The sequence below is a fragment of the Stomoxys calcitrans genome, chromosome 2 (genome assembly GCF_963082655.1).
Source record: "Stomoxys calcitrans chromosome 2, idStoCalc2.1, whole genome shotgun sequence".
Classification (NCBI taxonomy): Eukaryota; Metazoa; Arthropoda; class Insecta; order Diptera; family Muscidae; genus Stomoxys; species Stomoxys calcitrans.
The window spans coordinates 202,968,376-202,990,018 of record NC_081553.1 but is presented as its reverse complement, the minus strand read 5'-3'; the positions used below and the strand labels follow the sequence as shown (position 1 = coordinate 202,990,018).

Genomic DNA, 21,643 nt, shown 5'->3' with positions numbered 1-21,643 from the left:
AGATCTGTCTATATGGCAGCCATATACAAATCTGGACCGATTTGGGCCAAATTAAAAGATAATGTAAAGAGGTCTAACAAAACTCACTGAACCTAATTTCAGCGAAAACGGACTATAAATGCGCCTTTTATGGGCCCAAGACCTTAAATTGAGAGATCGGTTTATATGGCAGCTATTTCCAAATCTGAACCGATCTGGGCTAAATTAAAGAAGTATATCGAATGGCCTAACACAACTCATTGAACCAAACTTCAGCAAATTGGAAAATAGATATGTCTTTTATGGACTTAAAACCTTAAATCAGCAGGTCGGTCAATATGGGGGCTATATCAAGATATAGTCCGATAGTGCCCATCTTTGAACTTAACCAGCCTATGGACAAAAGAAGAATCTGTGCAAAGGAACCCCTCGAAAAATTGATATGAGACATGTCCTTCCGTCTGGTCGTCTGTCCGCCGATATCACGATAGAGGTCGAATGAATAAAGCTTGCCACTTAACTACTTATTTTCGATGTACATCATTAGAGAGCACAATTATATCCGATTTGGCTATATTTTTGCACAATGACATGTCGTACAACCTCCCATCTATGTATCAATAATGTTGTGAATCGGTTCATAACCTGATATAGCTCCCATATAAACCGTTCTTCCGATTTTATGTATGGAGCTCCTAGATCCCGCAATATTTATCCGATTAGGCTGACATTTTCCACAACACCTTGTTCTCCAAGTATGGTCTTTATCCGTCCATACATAACCTGATATAGCTCCCATATAAACGGATCTCCCAATTTTACTTATGGAGCCCATAGATTGCGCAATATTTATACATTTAGGCTGAAATTTTGCACAACGCCTTCTCGTATGACGTCCAATATCTGGGCCAAGTATGGTCTTTATCCGTCCATACATAACCTGATATAGCTCCCATATAAACGGATCTCCCTATCATACTTATTGAGCCCCTAGAGGGCGCAATTCTCTTCTGATTAGGCTGAAATTTTGTACAATAACATTTCGTATGAAGACTTAATATGGTCTGAATCGGCGCTTAACCTGATATAGCTCCCATATCCTAACTCTCAACCTATCTCTCCATTTGGAGTTCACATCTTATATATAAAAATCCATTTGTATTTGTTTGTTTGTTTGTCGGACCAAGTGTTAGGGGGAACACTCCAACCCCCAAAAACACCTAAATCGGACAGATTTACCGACCATGGCAATATGGGACTCAAATGAAAGGTATTTGCGAGTAGAATACGAAACTAATATCCAAATGTGGGACCCGTTTCTGGGGGTCCACCCCTTCTCCAAAACACCCCCCAAAGAGGACTTATTTACTGACCATGGGATTATCGGGCTTAAATAAATGGTGTTTGAGTGTAGTATTCGAATCTGATATCCAAATATGGGACCAAGTGTTTGGGAGGCCGCCTCTCCCCAAAAACAAATTTACGACCAGAGCAATATGGGGCTCAAATGAAAGGTCTTTGGGAGTAAAGCACGAATCTGATATCAATATTCGGGTAAAGTGTCTATGGGGTGGGGTCCCCCACAACACAACCCAAATAGGAAGTATTTTCTGACTTTTGCAAAATGAGGCTCAAATAAGAGGGTTTTTTGAGTAGAACACGAATCCGATATATACTTTCAAGGCCAACTCACAGAGTAGCCGCCCATCCCCCAATACACCCCTCACGTCGGTTATGTTTACCGACTATGGAAATATGGGCCTCAAATTAAAGGTATTTGGAAGTAGACCACTTATCTGATATTAACATTAGGGACCAACTGTCTAGGAGACGTCCCACCACCATTACAACCCCCAAATAGGACGTATTTGCTCACCAAGACAATTTGGGTCTTAAAGAGAGTGGAACTAAATATTTATGGTTTTTAGGGCCAATACCCCAAACCGGACATATTTGCTGACTTTTGCAATAAGGAGTTTAAATGAGATAAGAAAACGATTTTTATATCCAATTTTAAGGGCAATGGCAATATGGGGTTCAAATAAATCAAATATAAATAGATATATGAGAATAGAGTACGTTACTGACATATTTTCCGGGCTTAGTGTTCGGGGAACCACTCCATACCCCAAAACACCTCCAAATCGGGCATATTTACTGTTCATCTCAATGTGGAGCTTAAATGAAAGGTACTGGGGGTAGACAAGGAATTGATACCCACTTTCGGGAACAATGTTCTGGGGGTCTACCCCTTTCCCAAAATACCCCACAAACAAAATTTTTTACTGACCATCGCAATATGGGCTCAAATAAAGGTATTTGAGAGTAGAATACAAATTTGATATCCAATTGTAGGACAATGTATTAAGGGCATCACCCCTTTCCCAAAACACCCCCCAAAGCGTTAAAATTTTTCGACCATGCGAATATGTAGCTCAAATGAAAGACATTTGAGATTAGAAAACGAATTGGATAACCTATTTTGGGGCCATTTGTTTGGGGTACGCCTCATCGTGTAAGCTCCCCTAATCCAATGGCAATATGGGGTTTAAATAATTGGTATTTGAAAGAAAAGCATCGTGATATTTTTCAGGGCCAAGTGTTTGGGGGACCACCTCACCCCCGAAAACACCCCTAAATCAGACATCATGAGACTATCGGGCTGGAATAAAGTATTTTAAGAATGGAATACACCTTACATCCAAACTTGAATTCTTAGACCAATAAAGATCCTATGTGATTTAGATAAAAGCGCTTATATTGTTAAACTGTTTGTCAAGCGATATGCTATTTTCGTAGCATAGTATTTCACTAAAAGCTCTTTAATTGTCGAAAATAAACATTAAAAGGAAGCTTTTGTTCCATATAAAGTAAAAGTAGGCGCAGCGGAGCTGGCCCGGGTCAGTTAGTATTACATAATCTTCTCGTCTGAGCACCAACCGTGTTCCCAAAAAATGCCGAGTAGTGAACGCCAGGTCGACACAGGTTAGCGTTAACCGATCTCCAAAATATTTGGTAGTTGGAGTTTCCCTTTTCTCGAAGAGAATTTCTGCATTTTATCGTGGGACAGCCTAGTGACCATATCCCATAGTTTGTGGGATCGTTTTCCCAATAGATTTCAATTATCTAAGTGTGTTTGATTTTAGACTACCACCATAGCCTTACTCACAGATTTTCTTTTGTTCTATAATTTATGCTTAGCTGACCTTTCTTATCCTCGAAGGAGCATACGCAATGAAGCTGACGTGATTAGATAAGCTTTGGCAGTTTCATTTCATTTGAAATGCTGTTTCATAGCATATTTCCACACTTACCTCTTTCAACTTCAGCATTAATGTTGATGGTGCGTAATCTTAGTTCTTCATTTTCATAGACCATGCCACGCGATGACTTCCGATCCAATCTAGAAAATCAAAGAAAAAATTATTACATTTAAAACTCAATGGCTAAAGTTATGGGATCTTGAATAAATCTTGAATAAATTGAAATTAATTTGTGAAGAACTTATTTTGGTTTGCCTTCTCCATTTACACTGATTCCACGGTCTATTAAGTGTCATCATTATTTAGCTGTTAGTGATGATTTTGTTTTCTTTTTTACTTTGCAATAAGGAAATGTTTTTTAAACCTATTTGAGAAAATGCTTAAAATATATACACTTTCTGGCCTAAAACAAAACTTGTTGCTCTTGATCTTAGGAGTGTTGTAAATATACTAATTTGTTAATTTACCGATCAATGTGCATGAAAAAAATAGATTTTGTTCCAGCGTCTTATACTAAAGTTTTGTTATTTCATTTTCAGTTTCTTTTTTTGTAGGTATTTTTCTATGTCCAATAAATTAAGTTTAGAATTTGCGTTGCTGTTCTATGTTGGTTTTCTTTTTTGTTGTTGTTCAAAATTTAGTTTGCCGCAGAAAAAGCACGTGTGTTTTTTATACGACAGAACTGCTTTCGGAGCATTTGTTTATAAAAGAAGATCTAAAGAAAATAAATTAATTTTCATCCAAATCCATTTTCAAATATACACACAGACACACGCATTTGTATGTGTGTATGTTCGTCTTCTAGCGTATATTTGGATATGTCGAAACACTATGACAGAGCAAGACAAATTCACGTTGCTGTTTTTGTTAAATGTGAAAATTTATTTTTATTTTCTTTTTCAAAAAATTTTGTTTTGTTTTGTTTCCATTTTCGATGTTGTTTTTTTTCCATTACCAGCAAAAATGTCAGCATAAATTAAAAAATATTATATTAATTAAAAAAACCTATTTATATAATATTCTGAGGATCAAGGTAATGTTAGTGGCGACAGTTAGTGGCATTTTCTTGACAGTTTAGTTTGTTTGCTAGGCTACAATTTGTATAAGAAACAGCTACTTATCAAAGTGATGTGTTTGAACTCGCCTGAAATGTGACAGTACGAATTTTTTGATTACGAAATCTAAAAAACAAGTAAAAGCGTGCTAAGTTCGGTCAGGCCGAATCTAATATACCCTCTACCATGGATCGCATATGTCCAAATCTTTTCCCGGTATATCCTTTTAGGCAAACAAAGGATAAAGGAAACAAGTAAAAAGGCGTTAAGTTCGGCCAGGCCGAACTTTGGATACCCACCACCTCTGATATATATGTAAACCACCTTTCTTTAAAATCCGGTGAAAAATGCATACCTTATGCCCCATAGCAGTTATATAGGAATATATTCCGATTTTGACCAATACTAATAAGTAAAAGTCAGTGCTCAATTGTATATAACAAAATATTGGTAGCTATATCTACAAATAAATCTGGGCTAAATTGAAGAAGAACACTGTCCCACATTTCGGCGAAATCAGTCAATAAATGCGTTTTTTATGGCCCGAAAACCGAAATCCGAGAGATCGATCTATATGGCAGCCATATCCAAATCTGAACCGATCTGTGCCATATTGCAGACATATGTCAAAGATCTTAATTTTACTCACTGTCCCAAATTTCGGCGACATCGGACAATAAATGCGCCTTTTATGGACCCAAAACCTTAAATCTAGAGATCGGTCTATATGGCAGCTATATCCAAATCTGAACCGATCTGTGCCATATTGCAGATGTATATCAAAGGTCTTAATTTAAATCACTGTCTGAAATTTCGGCGACATCGGATAATAAATGGGCCTTTTATGGACCCAAAACCTTAAATCGAGAGATTGGTCTATATGGCAGCTATATCCAAATATGAACCGACCTGGGCCAAATTGACTAAAGATGTCGAGGACCCTAACACAACCTACTGTCCCAAATTTCAGCAAAATTGGATAATAAATGTGGCTCTTAAGGGCCTAAGACCCTAAATAGGAGGATCGGTCTATATGGCAGCTATATCCAAAGCTGGACCGATCTGGGCCAAATTAACGAAGGATGTCAAAGGGCCTAACATAACTCACTGTCTCAAATTTCAGCGACATCGGACAATAAATGCGTCTTTTATGGCCCCAAAACCTAAAACCTAGATATCGGTCTATATGGCAGCTATATCCAAATCTGGACCGATCTGTGCGATATTGCAGAAGTATGTCAAGGGGTTTAACTTAACTTACTGTTCCAAATTTCGGGGACATCGGACAATAAATGAGCATTTTATGGGCCCAAAACCATAAATCAAGAAATCGGTCTATATGACAGCTATATCCAAATTTGAACCGATCTGGACCAAATTGAAGAAATATGTCAAAGGGTCTAACACAACTCACTGTCCCAAATTTCAGCAAAATCGGATAATGAATGTGGCAATTATGGGCCTTACACCATAAATCGGAGGATCGATCTATATGGCAGCTATTTCCAAATCTGAACCGATCTGAGCCAAATTAACGAAGGATGTCGATGGGCCTTACACAATTTTCTGTCCCGAATTTAATCAAAATCGGATAATAAATGTGGCTTTTATGGGCGTAAGACCCTAAACCGGAGGATCGGTCTATATGGCAGCTATATCCAAATCTGGACCGATCTGGGCCAATTTAACGAAGGATGTCGATGGACCTTACACAATTCACTGCCCCGAATTTCCTCAAAATCGGATAATAAATGTGGCTAAACCGGAGGATCGGTCTATATGGCAGCTCTATCCAAATCTGAACCGATCTGGACCAAATTAAAGAGACATGTCAAAGGGCCTAAGACAACTCACTGTCCCAAATTTCAGCGAAATCGGACCATAAATGTTGCTTTTATGGGCCTTAGACCCTAAATCGGATGATCGGTCTATATGGCAGCTATATCCAAATCTGAACAGATCTAAGCCAAATTGACGGAGGATATCGAAGGGCAGAACACAACTCACTGTCCCAAATTTCAGCAAAATCGGATAATAAATGTAGCTTTTATGGGCCTAAGACCCTAAATCGGCTGATCGGTCTATATGGGGGCTATATGAAGATGTAGTCCGATACAGCCCATCTTCGAACTTAACCTGCTTATGAACAAAAAAAAAAGAATCTGTGCAAAGTTTCAGCTCAATATCTCTATTTTTAAAGACTGTAGCGTGATTTCAACAGTCAGAGGGACAGACGGACGGACATGTCAAGATCGTCTTAGATTTTTACGCTGATCAAGAATATATATACTTTATAAGGTCGGAAATGGATATTTCGATATGTTGCAAAAGGAATGACAATATGAATATACCCCCATCCTTCGGTGGTGGGTATAAAAATTGCTAAGCAATTGGAACTATACGGACATGCAATTGGAGCTATATCGACATGCAATTGGAGCTATATCGAGTTTTGGTCCGAATCGGACTATAATTGAATTGAATGTTGGGAAACATAGTAGAAGTCATTGTGTAAAATTTCAGTCAATTCGAATAAGAATTGGGTAAGCAAAATCAGGAGATCGTTTTATATGGAAGCTGTATCAGGCTATAGACCGATTCAAACTTAGACTCGTACATTGATCCCACGTATCATGGGGGAAGCCGTTGTACAAAATTTCAGCCAAATCGGATTAGAATTGCGCTCTCTAGTGGCTGAAGAAGTCTAGATCCCAGAGAGGTTTATAGGCAGCTATATCAGGTTATGGACCGATATGAACCATACTTTGCACAGTCATTGGAAGACATAACTAAACACGTCATGCAAAATTTCAGCCAATTCGGATTAGAATTGACTTTTTGAGCCCCTGCAATTTCAGCACTTGTCCAGGACTTCCGTTCGTCTGTCTATGGTATTCACTTGGCAGTCCCCAAAAATTAACATATTGAGCTGAAACTTTGCACAGTTAACTTTTTTATGCCCTTCGCCATAGGATGGGGATATACTAATTTCGTCATTCTGTTTATAACACCTTGAAATATTCATCTCAGACCCAGAAAGGTAAATATATTCTTGATCGCTTTAACATTCGATTTAACCATGTCCGTCTGTCGAAAGCAAGCTAACTTTTCCAGGAATAAAGGTAGGCGCTTGAAATTTTGTACAAATACTTCCTGTTAGTGTAGGTTGATTGGGATTGAAAATGGGCCATATCGGTCCATGTCGTTGTTGTTTTTGTAGCAGTTTGTTGTGTTCTATCTTTCGGATCCAGGAGCTATACGACTAAGATGAGGTGCGTCCAGAGTGATCTAGGTCTGAGTCGAGTGGGTCCGATTGGGCAGTTAAACAGGTGACATGTGTCGTGCGGTCCCTGGTCACAATCGGGACATACATTCTGAATGTCGGCATCAAACCTTGATCTGTATGAGTTGTGGCGGCTACATCTACCGGAAAGTATTTGAGCCAGAACAATTCTGGATTGCCGGCGGAGGTCAATTTCTTCAGGTGCAATGGGAGGCGGTCGTTATTCAAGGATTACATTCACCAGGTAGCTATTTACCGCATCTGCTAGCGTGTCTGCAGGAATGTTGTCTAGACGCGCTTGATAGCCCCGAACCTCACGCTCTATATCATGTAGATCTACCTTAAGGCGTCTGGCCGGTGGATACTCATCCACAAGAATATGACTTGGGTGGTCCCTGCGATAACAGCCCAAAAGGTATTGCTTAGACAGGATGTAGTTATATCTTCGCGCGGGTAGGATCTTTGTCTCCTGATGGAGGTGGTCCACATGAGAACTGATGAGACAGCTCGTCGTAGTTCGAAGCGTGGTATTCAGATCTAAATATTATTTCAGTGTGTGTCACAATGCTGACAAGACCACATTGGCGCTGCATAGCTTGCCACCGACCGGCCAATTACTTTTTACTTTGTTAACAAGGTTTCTTTGTCAGCACCCCAAGTGCTGCCGATAGGTGCAGTGCCATGAGGAACGTCCTATCACATTGGCTGCGCAGATAGAAGCCACGGCAATTGTCTGCGGTGAAAGCAGTTGTTGTGGTATGCAGCATTCGAAATCCATGCTGATACCCGGCACATGGAAATTCTCCAACGAGGCTCAGGAGTGGTGTAGTAGTGCCTACAGTGAGAGACGTGAGATCGGTCTGTCCATGTTTTATATACCTGCGATATAAACCAATCTTGTATCTTGACTTCTTGAGCCTCTAGATGGCGCAATTCTAATTTTATTTGGATAAAATTTTGCAAGAAGTCTTTTGTTTTGACTTCCAACAATTATGCTGAGGCCCAAATCGGTTCGGAATGCAACTAAATATAGCTCCATATAAACCGATCTCCTAAGTATATTTTTTGAGCTTCTGGAGGACGCTATTCGTGTGAACTTCAACATACGTGCAAAATAAGATACCCATATAAACCGATCTGCCGATTTAACTTATCGAGTCTCTATAGGAACCAATTCTTATCCGATTTGGCAGAAGTTTTGTACAATGACTTCTACTTTGGTCTCCAATATCCAAACCAAGTATGGTCCGACTCGATCTATAACCTGATATAGCTCCAATAGCAATTTGTATCCATTATCATTTTTTGCCTATAAAGTGATACCGGGGAAAGAACTTGAAATATTCGATCCATGGTGGAGATTATGTAAAATTCGGCCCAGCCGAACTTAGCACACTTTTACTTGTTTACCATAGGCCAGTTTTTGCTCGAAGATGGGCTATATTGGACTATACCATGATAAAGTCTTTTTTTGTAGACCGATCTCCGGATTTATGGTTTAACGCCCATAGAGGAGGCATTTAGTATCCAATTTCCTTGTGTTTTGGCATAGAGAGTTGTACTGGCACATTGGACATTTGCATCGAATTTGGTTCAGATCGGACAATATCTTTATAAAGCTCCCATATATAGTGATCTCATGATTTTAGGTCTAAAATCCTAGAATCTGCATTTATTACCCGATTTCACTGAAACCAGGCACAGTGATTGTCTTAGAACCCTTCAAATTCGTAGCCCACATATAGGCCGATCTACCGATTTATGGTTTAAGGCGCCTGGAAGCTGCATTTATTAACCGATTTTGCTGAAATTTATCACGGCGTGTCTTAGGAGCATCGATATTGGTATCGTATATACTCTAGATCGAACAATATCTTGATATAACCCCCATATAGACTGATCTCCCGATTTAGTGTCAAAGGCCCACAGATGCTGCATTTATTAACCGATTTCACTGAACGTCGGCAGTGTTAGCAATGTTCCCATTGTGCATGCAAATTTTGCCCATGAACACTCCACTAAGAAATAGGGGCAAACTACTCACATATCAATGAGTGCAGTCCAATGATAAGAGACCTCCTTTTTATAGCCGAGTCCGAAAGGACCCTTCTTTGAGGAGAAGATTTTACATGGCTGCCATACCAAATGGTACAGTACCTCACAAATGTCGCCAGTATTAGAAGGCAAAATCACCTCTGACAATTTTTTCTGATGGTCTCGCCAGGATTCGAACCCAGGCGTTCAGCGTCATAGGCGAGCATGCTAACCTCTTCGCTACGGTGTCCAATATTTGGGTATAGCTTTTATAAATAACGATCGAACGATACTTAAATTTAGTACGATGAGTTATATTAGACCCCTACACGTCCTTCCTGAATACTAAGATGACTTGACGATCTTTCATTCATAAATATCTTATTTATTACCTCATTACGCTGAATTTTGGAAGAGTGAGCCGCGTTAGTCTCTCGACGTGTGTGCACTGCGGCGTATATGTGTCGCACTGCGGCAAGCCGTTCAGACTCGGCTATAAAAAAGGGGACCTTATCATTTAACTGAAAATTTTAATAGGGCAGCACCCAATGATATGTTATTTCCTTAGTAGAATGTTCATGGGCGAATTCTCATTTATTTCATTCTTTTACAATAGACAGATTCGTTTTTAATACTGTTTGCGTGATTTCGATGTAAGAACGGAAACGGTCAAATGGACTTTTAAGGTAAGACGATGGAGAATATATATCCCTGCATCGTCTTTGATCAATGTCGAAGGGAAGTTATTTACAGTTTTATATATTATCCAAATTGGATGAAGCATTAGTCTTTTACAATAAAAATACAATCTACCAATAAAAATCTATCTATATGTCACCTTCATCATATTTGAAACGAATGTTGATGGTTCTACTACAGCTTAGTGTTTGACATTTTAGTGTGTATAAGTAAATATGAATTTTATACAGATGGCGTTTAGTCTCGCTTACCACTTTCATGGGTGTAAATGCTAATGAACTTGACACAGCTGGGTCTTGGGTTAGTACATATAGCAATTAATTGTATTTATTACCAATTTAAGCTTTTTTTAATATGAAGTCATCGAACCCATACTAGCACATGTTGTTAGGTCAATGGCGGAACAGCTGGACGTATACTTAATCATTTCAGCTAAAGAAACGAATGCCAGCCAGAATACGTATACGCCACATTGATCGTTTTATGAGTCAACCATTTATAGGCAATCATAAATAACTTAATATGCTTATTTTTTAGACAAATACATAAATTTTTCTCATATAAAATCTAACGACGAAGTTTAAAAATTTCATCACATCCCTGCCATCGTAAGAGCAGGACAAAAAAGTATTTATGTACTAATAATCATGAAAATTATTAAAGATATTTCCATTTTCAAAATAAACAATAGCCATTATTATGTAGTATAATGAAAAATTAAACAAAAACTGTTAAATACACACAAGTGTGTTGAGAAAGATAGAAAATTCACCTAAGGTAAATATTTATAAGAGCAACTGTTCCCTCCCCCATTGCTAAAAAAAAAACCAAAACATAAGAATGATCAAAACATTTTCACATGTTGTCTGTTTACCTACAAGGTATGGCGGCGCATTGAAGAAAACTAGTATCATATTGGGTAGATAACAAATTGAAACAACACTCATACAATGAGGTTTTCTGGGCAAGAAGAGCACAATATTTCATTGAACATATATAGGTAAAGTTTATTGTTTTAGAAATTTTGCTCAAATGGCAGTCAAGTTCAATGAAAATTTTGAAAGAAATGAAGGCTTATGGAGGCCACCACGACAAAGAGGCTAACAATTGACACTGAACGTCTGGGTTTGGTTCCTGGCCAGAACATCATCTAAAGTTTTTAGCGGTTATAGCGGATATTATGCTGGCAATATTTTTGAAGCGTAGCGCAAAGGTTAGCATGTCCGCTTATGACGCTGAACGCCTGGGTTCGAATCCTGGCGAGACCATTAGAAAAAAATTTTTAGCGGTGGTTTTCCCCTCCTAATGCTGGCAACATTTGTGAGGTACTATGCCATGTAAAACTTCTCTCCAAAAAGGTGTCGCATTGCGGCACGCCATTCGCACTCGGCTATAAAAAGAAGGCCCCCGTATCGTGCAGCTTAAACTTAAATCGGACTGCACTCATTGATATGTGAGAAGTTAGCCCCTGTTCCTTAGTGGAATGTTCATGGGCAAAATTTGCATTTTTTGCGCACTTGACTTGTCGTGGCTTCCGTTTTTGAAATTTTGATATATTTATATGCATTGTATGAAATTACCATTTGTAATGGAACGTCCACAGAAACTTTCAATATTTCCACAGAGACTTTCAATATTTCAGTCATAAAGCATTCTTAAATCTTACTCTGCTGATATTAATCTATTTCTGAAAATTTCCTAAGTTACACAGTGGGATGGATACGAAAAAAACTAGTAACATATATGCCATTTGAGAACGGACAGAGATAACTATTTGAAATTTCAAAAGATTCAAGCTGAGGTGTTATCTAAATCGTGTGAAAAATTTCAAGGCGCCTCTTAGCAGTCCCCTAAAGTTGGCCACCCAGCATTACGAAAAATTGTTCCGGCTGCCAAATCGTCATTTGTGGTCCGATTTCCGTCCGTCCATCTATCCGTCCGTCCATCCGTCCGTCCGTCCATCCGTCCGTCCATCCGTCCGTCTGTCCATCCGTCCATCCGTCCGTCCGTCCATCCGTCCGTCCATCCGTCCGTCCATCCGTCCGTCCATCCGTCCGTCCATCCGTCCGTCCATCCGTCCGTCCATCCGTCCGTCCATCCGTCCGTCCATCCGTCCGTCCATCCGTCCGTCCATCCGTCCGTCCATCCGTCCGTCCATCCGTCCGTCCATCCGTCCGTCCATCCGTCCGTCCATCCGTCCATCCGTCCGTCCGTCCATCCGTCCGTCCGTCCATCCGTCCGTCCATACGTCCGTCCATCCGTCCGTCCATCCGTCCGTCCATCCGTCCGTCCGTCTATCCGTCCGTCCATCCGTCCGTCCATCCGTCCGTCCATCCGTCCGTCCATCCGTCCGTCCATCCGTCCATCCGTCCGTCCATCCGTCCGTCCATCCGTCCGTCCATCCGTCCGTCCATCCGTCCGTCCATCCGTCCGTCCATCCGTCCGTCCATCCGTCCGTCCATCCGTCCGTTCATCCGTCCGTCCATCCGTCCGTCCATCCGTCCGTCCATCCGTCCATCCGTCCGTCCATCCGTCCGTCCATCCGTCCGTCCATCCGTCCGTCCATCCGTCCGTCCATCCGTCCGTCCATCCGTCCGTCCATCCGTCCGTCCATCCGTCCGTCCATCCGTCCGTCCATCCGTCCGTCCATCCGTCCGTCCATCCGTCCGTCCATCCGTCCGTCCATCCGTCCGTCCATCCGTCCGTCCATCCGTCCGTCCATCCGTCCGTCCATCCGTCCGTCCATCCGTCCGTCCATCCGTCCGTCCATCCGTCCGTCCATCCGTCCGTCCATCCGTCCGTCCATCCGTCCGTCCATCCCTCCGTCCATCCGCCCATCCGTCCGTCCGTACGTCCATCCGTCCGTCTGTCGAAAGCACGCTAACTTTCGAGGAATAAAACTAGCTAGGCGCTTGAAATTTTGCACAAATACTTTTTATTAGTGTAGGTCGGTTGCTATTGTAAATGGGCCAAATCGGTCCATGTTTTGATATAGTTGCCATATAAACCGATCTTGGGTCTTGACTTCTTGAGTTTCTATAGGGCGCAATTCTTATCCCAATTGGCGGAAATTTTGCACAAGATGTTTCGTTGTGACTTTTAACGGCCGCACTAAACATGGATCAAATCGGTCCACAACCTGATATAGCTGCCATATAAACCGGTCTTGGGTCTTGACTTCTTGAGGCACTGCAGGGCGCAATTCTCATCCGTTTTGGCTAAAATTTAGCATGAAGTGGTTTTTTGTGACTTCCAAAAAGTATATTGAGTATGGTTCAAATCGGTCTATAACTTGGTATAGCTGCCATATAAACCAATCTTGGGTCTTGACTTCTCGAGCTTCTAGTGGGCGCAATTCTTATCCGATTTGACTGAATTTTTCACAAGGAGTAATCGGTAATCGGAGTCTATACGGAACAAACAAACAAACACAAATTAAATCTTCTTCTCTGACATATAAAAATCAATTTGTGTTTGCTTGTTTATCTGTTTGTTTGTATGTTTGTGTGTTCCTTATAGACTCAGAAACGGCTGAACCGATTCTCTTGAAATTTTCACAGATGGTGCATAATGACCCCGTGGTGAAAATAGGGTAGTACATTTTTTTGAAATCTGAAGGGGCGGCGGACCCTCCCCCTTACTCTAATTTTCAGAAACCCCAGATCTCGGAGATGGGTGGTGCGATTTAAGCGAAATTTTGTGTGCTGTCATATAGTGCCCTAGAAATAAAAATTTGGTATCCAAATTTCGGATGGGGTACCTAGGGGGACTGCCCCACCCTAAAACCTACCAAACATATATTTAGACCAATCACGACAATATGGAACTCAAATGAAATGAATGTATTTAGGATAAGAAAACGTATTTGATATCCAATTGCCATACCAAGTGCTAGGGGGACCACCCCAAGCCCCAAAACACCCCTAAATCGGACATATTTTCCGACCATGGCAATATGGAACTCAAATGAAAGGTATTTGCGAGTAGAATACGAATCTGATATCCAAATGTGGGACCATGTTTCTGGGGGTCCACCCCTTCCCCCAAACACCCCCCAAAAGGGACTTATTTACTGACCATGGGAATATGGGAACCATGGGAATAAAAGGTATTTGAAAGTAGAATACAAATCTGATGTCCAAATATGGGACCAAAAAACATCCCCCAAAGGGGACAAATTTACGACCACAGCAATATGGGGCTCAATTGAAAGGTCTTTGGGAGTAAAGCACGAATTGGATATCAATATTCGGGAAAAGTGTCTAAGGGGCCACCCCACAACACCACCTTAATAGAAAGTATTTTCTGACTATTGCAATATGAGGCTCAAATAAGAGGGTTTTTAAATTGGAACACGAATCCGATATATATTTGCAAGGCGTGCATGTTTGCCGACTATTGAAATATGGGGCTCAAATTAAAGGTATTTGGGAGTAGACCACATTAGGGGCCAACTGTCTAGCTGACGTCCCACCATCATAACAACCCCCAAATAGGACGTATTTGCTCACCAAGACAATTTGGGTCTTAAAGAGAGTGAAACTAAATATTCATAGTTTTTAGGGCCAATACCCCAAACCGGACATATTTGATGAGTTTTGCTATAAGGTGTTTAAATGAGATTAGAAAACGAATTTTATATCCAATTTTTAGGGCAATGGCAATATGGGATTCAAAAAAATGATACGTAGATATTTGAGAATAGAGCACGTTGCTGATATATTTTCCAGGCTTAGAGTGTGGGTGACCACCCCACTCCCCAAAACACCCCTAAATCGGACATATTTACCGACCATGCCAATATGGAGCTTAAATGAAAGGAATTGGGGGGTAGAGCAAGAATTTATACCCATTTTCGAGATCTATTTTCTGGGGGTCTACCCCTTTCCCAAAATACCCCACAAACAGCAAGTTTTTACTGAACATCGCAAATAAAGGTATTTGGTAGTAGAATACGAATTTGATATCCAAATGCAGGACCATGTATTTAGGGCATCACCCCTTTCCCAAAAAACCCCTAAAGGGAAATAATTTTTCGACCATGCCAATATGTGGCTCAAATGAAAGGTATGTAAGATTAGAAAACGAATTCGATAACCTATTTTGGAGCCATGTGTTTGGGGGACACCTCATCCTGTAAACTCCTTTTAAGCCAATGGCAATATGGGGTTTAAATAAATGGTATTTGAGAGAAGAGCACGATGCTGATATATTTTCAGGTCCAAGTATCTGGGGGACCATCTCTCCCCCGAAAACACCACTAAATCAGACATCATAAGAATATCGGGCTGAAAAGAAGTATTTTAAGAATGGAGTACATCTTACATCTAAACTTAAATTCTTAGACCAATAAAGATCATATGGGATTCAGATAAAGGCACTTATATTGTTAAACTGTTTGTCAAGCGATATACTATTTTCATAGCATGGTATTTCACTAAAAGCTCTTTAATTGCCGAAAATAAATATTCCAAGGAAATTTTTGTTCCATATTAAGTAAAAGAAGGCGCAGCAGAGCGGGCCCGGGTCAGCTAGTTTTAGATATAAGATGTTCTATTTGACGTCCCGGTATGTGTCATCATAATTGGCACAGGTTTCGATATAACTGCCTTATAATATTTTATCGGGATTTGCACATCCTTAGCAAATCCCGATTTTTATACCCTCCACCATAAGATGGGGGGTATACTAATTTCGTCATTCTGATTGTAACTAATCGAAATATTCGTCTGAGACCCCATAAAGTATATATATTCTTGATCGTCGTGAAATTTTATGTCGATCTAGCCATGTTCGTCCGTCCGTCTGTCTGTCGAAAGCACGCTAACTTCCGAAGGATTAGAGCTAGCCGCTTGAAATTTTGCACGAATACTTCTTATTAGTGTAGGTCGGTTGGTATTGTAAATGGGCCATATCGGTCCATGTTTTGATATAGCTGCCATATAAACCGATCTTGGGTCTTGACTTCTTGAGCCTCTAGAGTGCGCAATTCTTATCCGATTAAAATGAAATTTTGCACGACGTGTTTTGCTATGATATCCAACAACTGTGCCAAATATAGTTCAAATCGGTTTATAACCTGATATAGCTGCCATATAAACCGATCTTGGGTCTTGACTTATTGAGCCTCTAGAGGGCGCAATTCCTATCCGATTTGAATGAATTTTGGCACGTAGTATTTTGTTATGATATCCAACAACTGTGCCAAATATGGTTCAAATCGGTTCATAACCTGATTAAGCTGTCATATAAACCGATCTGGGGTCTTGACTTCTTGAGCCTCTAGAGTGCGCAATTCTTATCCGATTGGAATGAAATTTTGCACGACGTGTTTTGTTACGATATCCAATGACTGTGCCAAGTATAGTTCAAATCGGTCCATAACCTTATATAGCTGTCATATAAACCGATCTTGGGTCTTGACTTCTTGAGCCTCTAGAGGGCGAAATACCTATCCGATTTGAATGAATTTTGGCACGTAGTATTTTGTTATGATATCCAACAACTGTGCCAAATATGGTTCAAATCGGTTCATAACCTGATATAGCTGCCATATAAACCGATCTGCGATCTTGACTTCTTGAGCCTCTAGAGGTCGCAATTATTATCCGATTTGCCTGAAATTTTGTACGACGGATTCTTTTATGACAATCAACATACGTGTTTATTATGGTCTGAATCGGTCCATAGCCCGATACAGCTGCCATATAAATCGATCTCTCTATTTTACTTTTTGAGCTCACAAAGAGCGCAATTCTTATTCGAATTGGCTGACATTTTACACAGGTCTCCAACATATAATTTAATTGTGGTCCAAACCGGACCATATCTTGATATCGCTCTAATAGCAGAGCAAATCTTTTCTTATATCCTGTTTTCTATATCCTGTAAGAAGAGATGCCGGGAAAAGAACTCGACATATGCGATCCATGGTGGAGGGTATGTAAGATTCGGCCCGGCCGAACTTAGCACGCTTTTACTTGTTTGTCCTATCGTAGGAAAATCTTACAAGGTTCTATTTAATATTACAATAGGTATCCAAATTAAAGTCTCACTAGATTTCGACATAAGTTCTATATATAAAATGTACTACGTACACCAGGTGGTGTAGGGTATTATATAGTCGGCTCCGCCCGACTTTTGCCTTTCATTACTGGTTTGCTAATTGGGTATTACCGAGTATTAGAAAGACATTAATTTGCTATAAACTACAAATTGTTTTTCTCAGCAGTAACGCTATAACTACACAAAACTCTGCAATAATAGACAATAGAGTCACAACTGCAGAAAAACACACACACTTAAAATAGGTGAACATACCTCATTTCTCTAATAACCCTAAACATTGTGAAACTATTGTAACGTGCTGCAAAGCCACATTTAGCATCATAATTATTTTCTTTGTTCAAATTTCAACATTTTAAAACTGCTGCACGTACAAATATCTTGCGTTTGTATTTTCACAAATGTTTATTGAAAAACTTCGTGACATTTTCACTCAGTGAAGCCCAAGCATAAATTGAAGCTTAGGTAGAAATTCCTCAAGGATTTCTATTTTTCTCAATGCTATTTTCCTTTCATTGTTTTACTGAATGGAATAATAGTGCTTTGGGGAAAGAATGGTGCCAGGAAATGCAATAATTTTTCAGTTTGCAATTTGCTTTTCTTGAACTCACCATGTTAGGTGAGATGATAAAATCATCATCTATTGAGAGAGTTCAAGGGTCATTTGTTCAAACGGCATAGCACATCTGTTGGAACGTGATGTACTTTTATGTTTAAATTATTATCTTCAATAGATGTGCTGGCATTAAGCATTGTTTAGCGTTAATGATAAGTTGATCGGAAACATTCGGTATAAATAAATGTGTTAATGTAAACTCAAAGCATTTCCAGATTTCTGTTACTACGAATATGTTAATGATCGAAATTTTATGTTTTTAGGAATTTTAGACCATCATAAAGTGGTCTAAAGTTGGGCAGTTAGTTGGGCATTGAAAGATTAAAATGAGAAAATCTTGTCTGCTAAATTTATATTTTGCAATAAAATGTAAATGTCTTCAGCAAAATTCGAAGAATAACAAAATTGAAAATATTTCTTCTATGAAGTATAGACCTGCTCTCACCGTTTAGACAGGGGAATGAGGATGGAATGGAACTAACCATTGAGCTAAACTTAAAATTGACAGCAGAGGAAGGCAGTTTCATTAATATGCACCCTTTTGCCTATGCCGGTAAATATGATTGTCTTTTGGAGTGTTTAAGAGGTGGGGTAACCACACAGATATTTAGTCTGAAAAAAATATCAGAGGCTCAACTTTTAAATATCTTTCATTTGAGCCCTATATTACCATGGTCAGTCGGCCCCCAAACACTTGGCCCTGATATTTGATATCTAAACTTCCTTTCGTTTGGGTCCCATATTGCCGTAATTGGTCCACAAAACCCTTGGCGAACTGTGAAGAAGAGCAGCCTCCCAATAGCCCAACTCCAAACTTGAACACCCAAGTTTTTATACCACCACAGGATAGGGGGTATATCTCCGTATCTTGATATGGCCCCCATATAGACCGATCCGCCGATTTAAGGTCTTAGGCCCATATCCGATTCTGCTGAAATTTCAGGTAGTGAGTTGTATTAGGCTACTCAATATCCTCTCTAATTTGGCCCGGATCGGTTCAGATATGGATTTAGGCCGATCTGTGGATTAAGGGTCTTGGGTCCATAAAAAGCGCATTTATTATTCGAATTTGCCAACATTTGGGCAGCGACTTGTGTTAAACCTATAGTCTGATGTGAATGAATAAATAGAGCTATTATGGGCTTGGGTAAGGTTGGGTTAGGTTTAATTGGCAGTCTGCCATCAGACAGGATAGGGGGTATATCCATTTCCAACTCTTAACAGTTTATATTTCCTTGATCGTCGAAAAATTCTAAGACGAATAGACGATGTCCCAAGTTTGTCTGTATGTCCGTCTGTCAGTTGTCATCACGTTAGAGCTTTAACAAGTAAGAGAGTGATAAGTTCGGCCGGGCCGAATCTTATAAAGCCTCCACCATGGATCGCATTTGTCGAGTTCTATGTGCGGAATCTCTTTTTAGGCAAATAAAGAATATTGAATAAGAACTGTTATGCTATTGGAAGTATATTAAGTTATAGTTCGATTCAGACCATAAATGAATGTTGAACATTGTAGAAGTCATTGTGTAATATTTCGGTTCATTCGGATAAGAATTGCGCCTTGCGGGGAAGAAAAATCGGGAGATCGGATTATATGGGAGCTGTATCAAGCTACTGGTCGATTCACGTATGGTGAAAGTCATGAGAGAAGCCGTTGTACAAAATTTCTGCCAAATCGGATGAGAATTGCCCCCTCTAGAGGCTCAATAAGTCAGGGTCCCAGATCGGTTTATATGGCAGTTATATAAGGTTAAGTACCGATTTGCGCCATATTTAGCACAGTCGATTCAGAAGCCATAACAAAACCCTTCATGCTAAATTTCAGCCAAATTGGACGAAAAATGCGCCCTATAGAGGCTCAAGAAGTCACGAAGAGGCACGGACGGACAGACGGAAGGACATGGTTACATCGACTTAAAATGACATGACGATCAAGAATATATACTTTATGGCGTCTCAGAGGAATATTTCGAGGAGTTACAGACAGAATGACGAAATTAGTATACCCCCATCCTATGATAGTGAGCTGATTCGTATTTTGTTTATGGTTAGATTAGAGTGGCAGTCGATTTGCTAAACACACTCACGTAGACTATTTTAGCCCATTTTGATACCACAGTAGTGAAAGACCAATCCAAAGAAATCCAAAGAACAGAAACTGAGATAGATGGGGAACACATGCGGAGGCTTGTGTCCCCTGGAGAACCTATATTGGCACAAGGAAACTGGAGTCCCCACTGAATCTTGTTACGGAGTGCCTGAATGAGGACTTTCGGAGGAAAGCACGAGGTTCTTTAACAACACGAAAAGGGAGAACATGGCAGAGAGCTGACACCAATATCGTGAGGCCCTGAACAGTTTCAAGAATGAGAGGAGTAGAGCGAAGAGTTGTTCTTGAACGAAATTCGGCGGAGAATAAGAGTACATCCTAGCACACCAAACTGAAGAGAGAAGACAGAACTAACACCTATAAGAACAAAATGACGGTGGAACTGCTAATGGCATTAAAGTGAAAGCAGCCAACCGTCACAAGGAACTGCGGGAAATATAGCCTGCGAATTTTCAACAATGTTAGTGTATCCATCACAACTTTAGAGTGTCCCAAGAAACCAAATGAATATTTTCATACGCACTACCGAAGGATGGAGGTATATTCATTATGTCATTCCGTTTACAACAGATTCAAATATCTTTTTCCGACCCTCTAAAGTATATACAATATATTGGGTTGCCCAAAAAGTAATTGCGGATTTTGTAAAAGTAAATGCATTTTTAATAAAACATAGAATGAACTTTATTCAAATATATATTTGCCATTTTGTTCGATAACCTTTTGCCATCTTCCTGGCAAATTTAGTATTCCACGCTCGTAGAACTTCTGGCCTTTATCTGCAAAAAACTGAACCAAGTGCGATTTTATAGCCTCATCATTGCCGAAAGTTTTACCATTTAAGGAGTTCTGCAAAGATCGAAATAAATGGTAGTCTGATGGTGCGAGGTCAGGGCTATATGGTGGATGCATCAAAAGTTCCCAGTCAAGCTCAATCAGTTTTTGGTAAGTGACCAAAGATGTGTGCGGTCTAGCGTTGTCCTGGTGGAATATGACACCTTTACGATTGACCAATTCTGGTCGCTTCTCCTTGATGGCTGTATTCAATTTGTCCAATTGTTGACAGTAAACATCCGAATTAATCGTTTGGTTTCTTGGAAGCAGCTCAAAATATACCACACCCTTCCAATCCCACCAAACAGACAGCATAACCTTCTTTTGGTGGATATCAGCCTTTGAAGTGATTTGAGCTTGTTCACCATGCTTGGACCAAGACGATCTAGCCATGTCCGTCCGTCTGTCTGTTGAAATCACGCTACAGTCTTTGAAAATAGAGATATTGAGCTGAAACTTTGCACAGATTCTTTTTTTATCCATAAAAATTCTTAGTTCGCAGATGGGCTATATCGGACCATATCTTGATATGGCCCCCATATAGACCGATCTAAGGTCTTAGGCCCATATCCGATTCTGCTGAAATTTTGGGCAGTGAGTTGTGTTAGGCTACTTAATATCCTTCCCTAATTTGGCCCAGATCGGTTCAGATATGGATTTAGACCGATCTCTGGATTAAGGGTCTTGGGCCCATAAAAAGCGCAT

At 40.1% G+C, this 21,643-nt stretch overlaps 1 protein-coding gene across 7 annotated transcripts in view; it reads right to left on the bottom strand.

The window, feature by feature from the left end:
• The window catches only part of LOC106090748 (mucin-2), a 156,734-nt gene that overhangs the window by 37,930 nt on the left and 97,161 nt on the right, over positions 1-21,643 (bottom strand). For all 7 annotated transcript variants that reach the window (XM_059363116.1, XM_059363117.1, XM_059363120.1 and 4 more), the window contains one exon: positions 3,294-3,382. In XM_059363116.1, the coding sequence (XP_059219099.1) occupies positions 3,294-3,382 (89 nt within the window). The remainder of the gene's footprint in view (positions 1-3,293; positions 3,383-21,643) is intronic.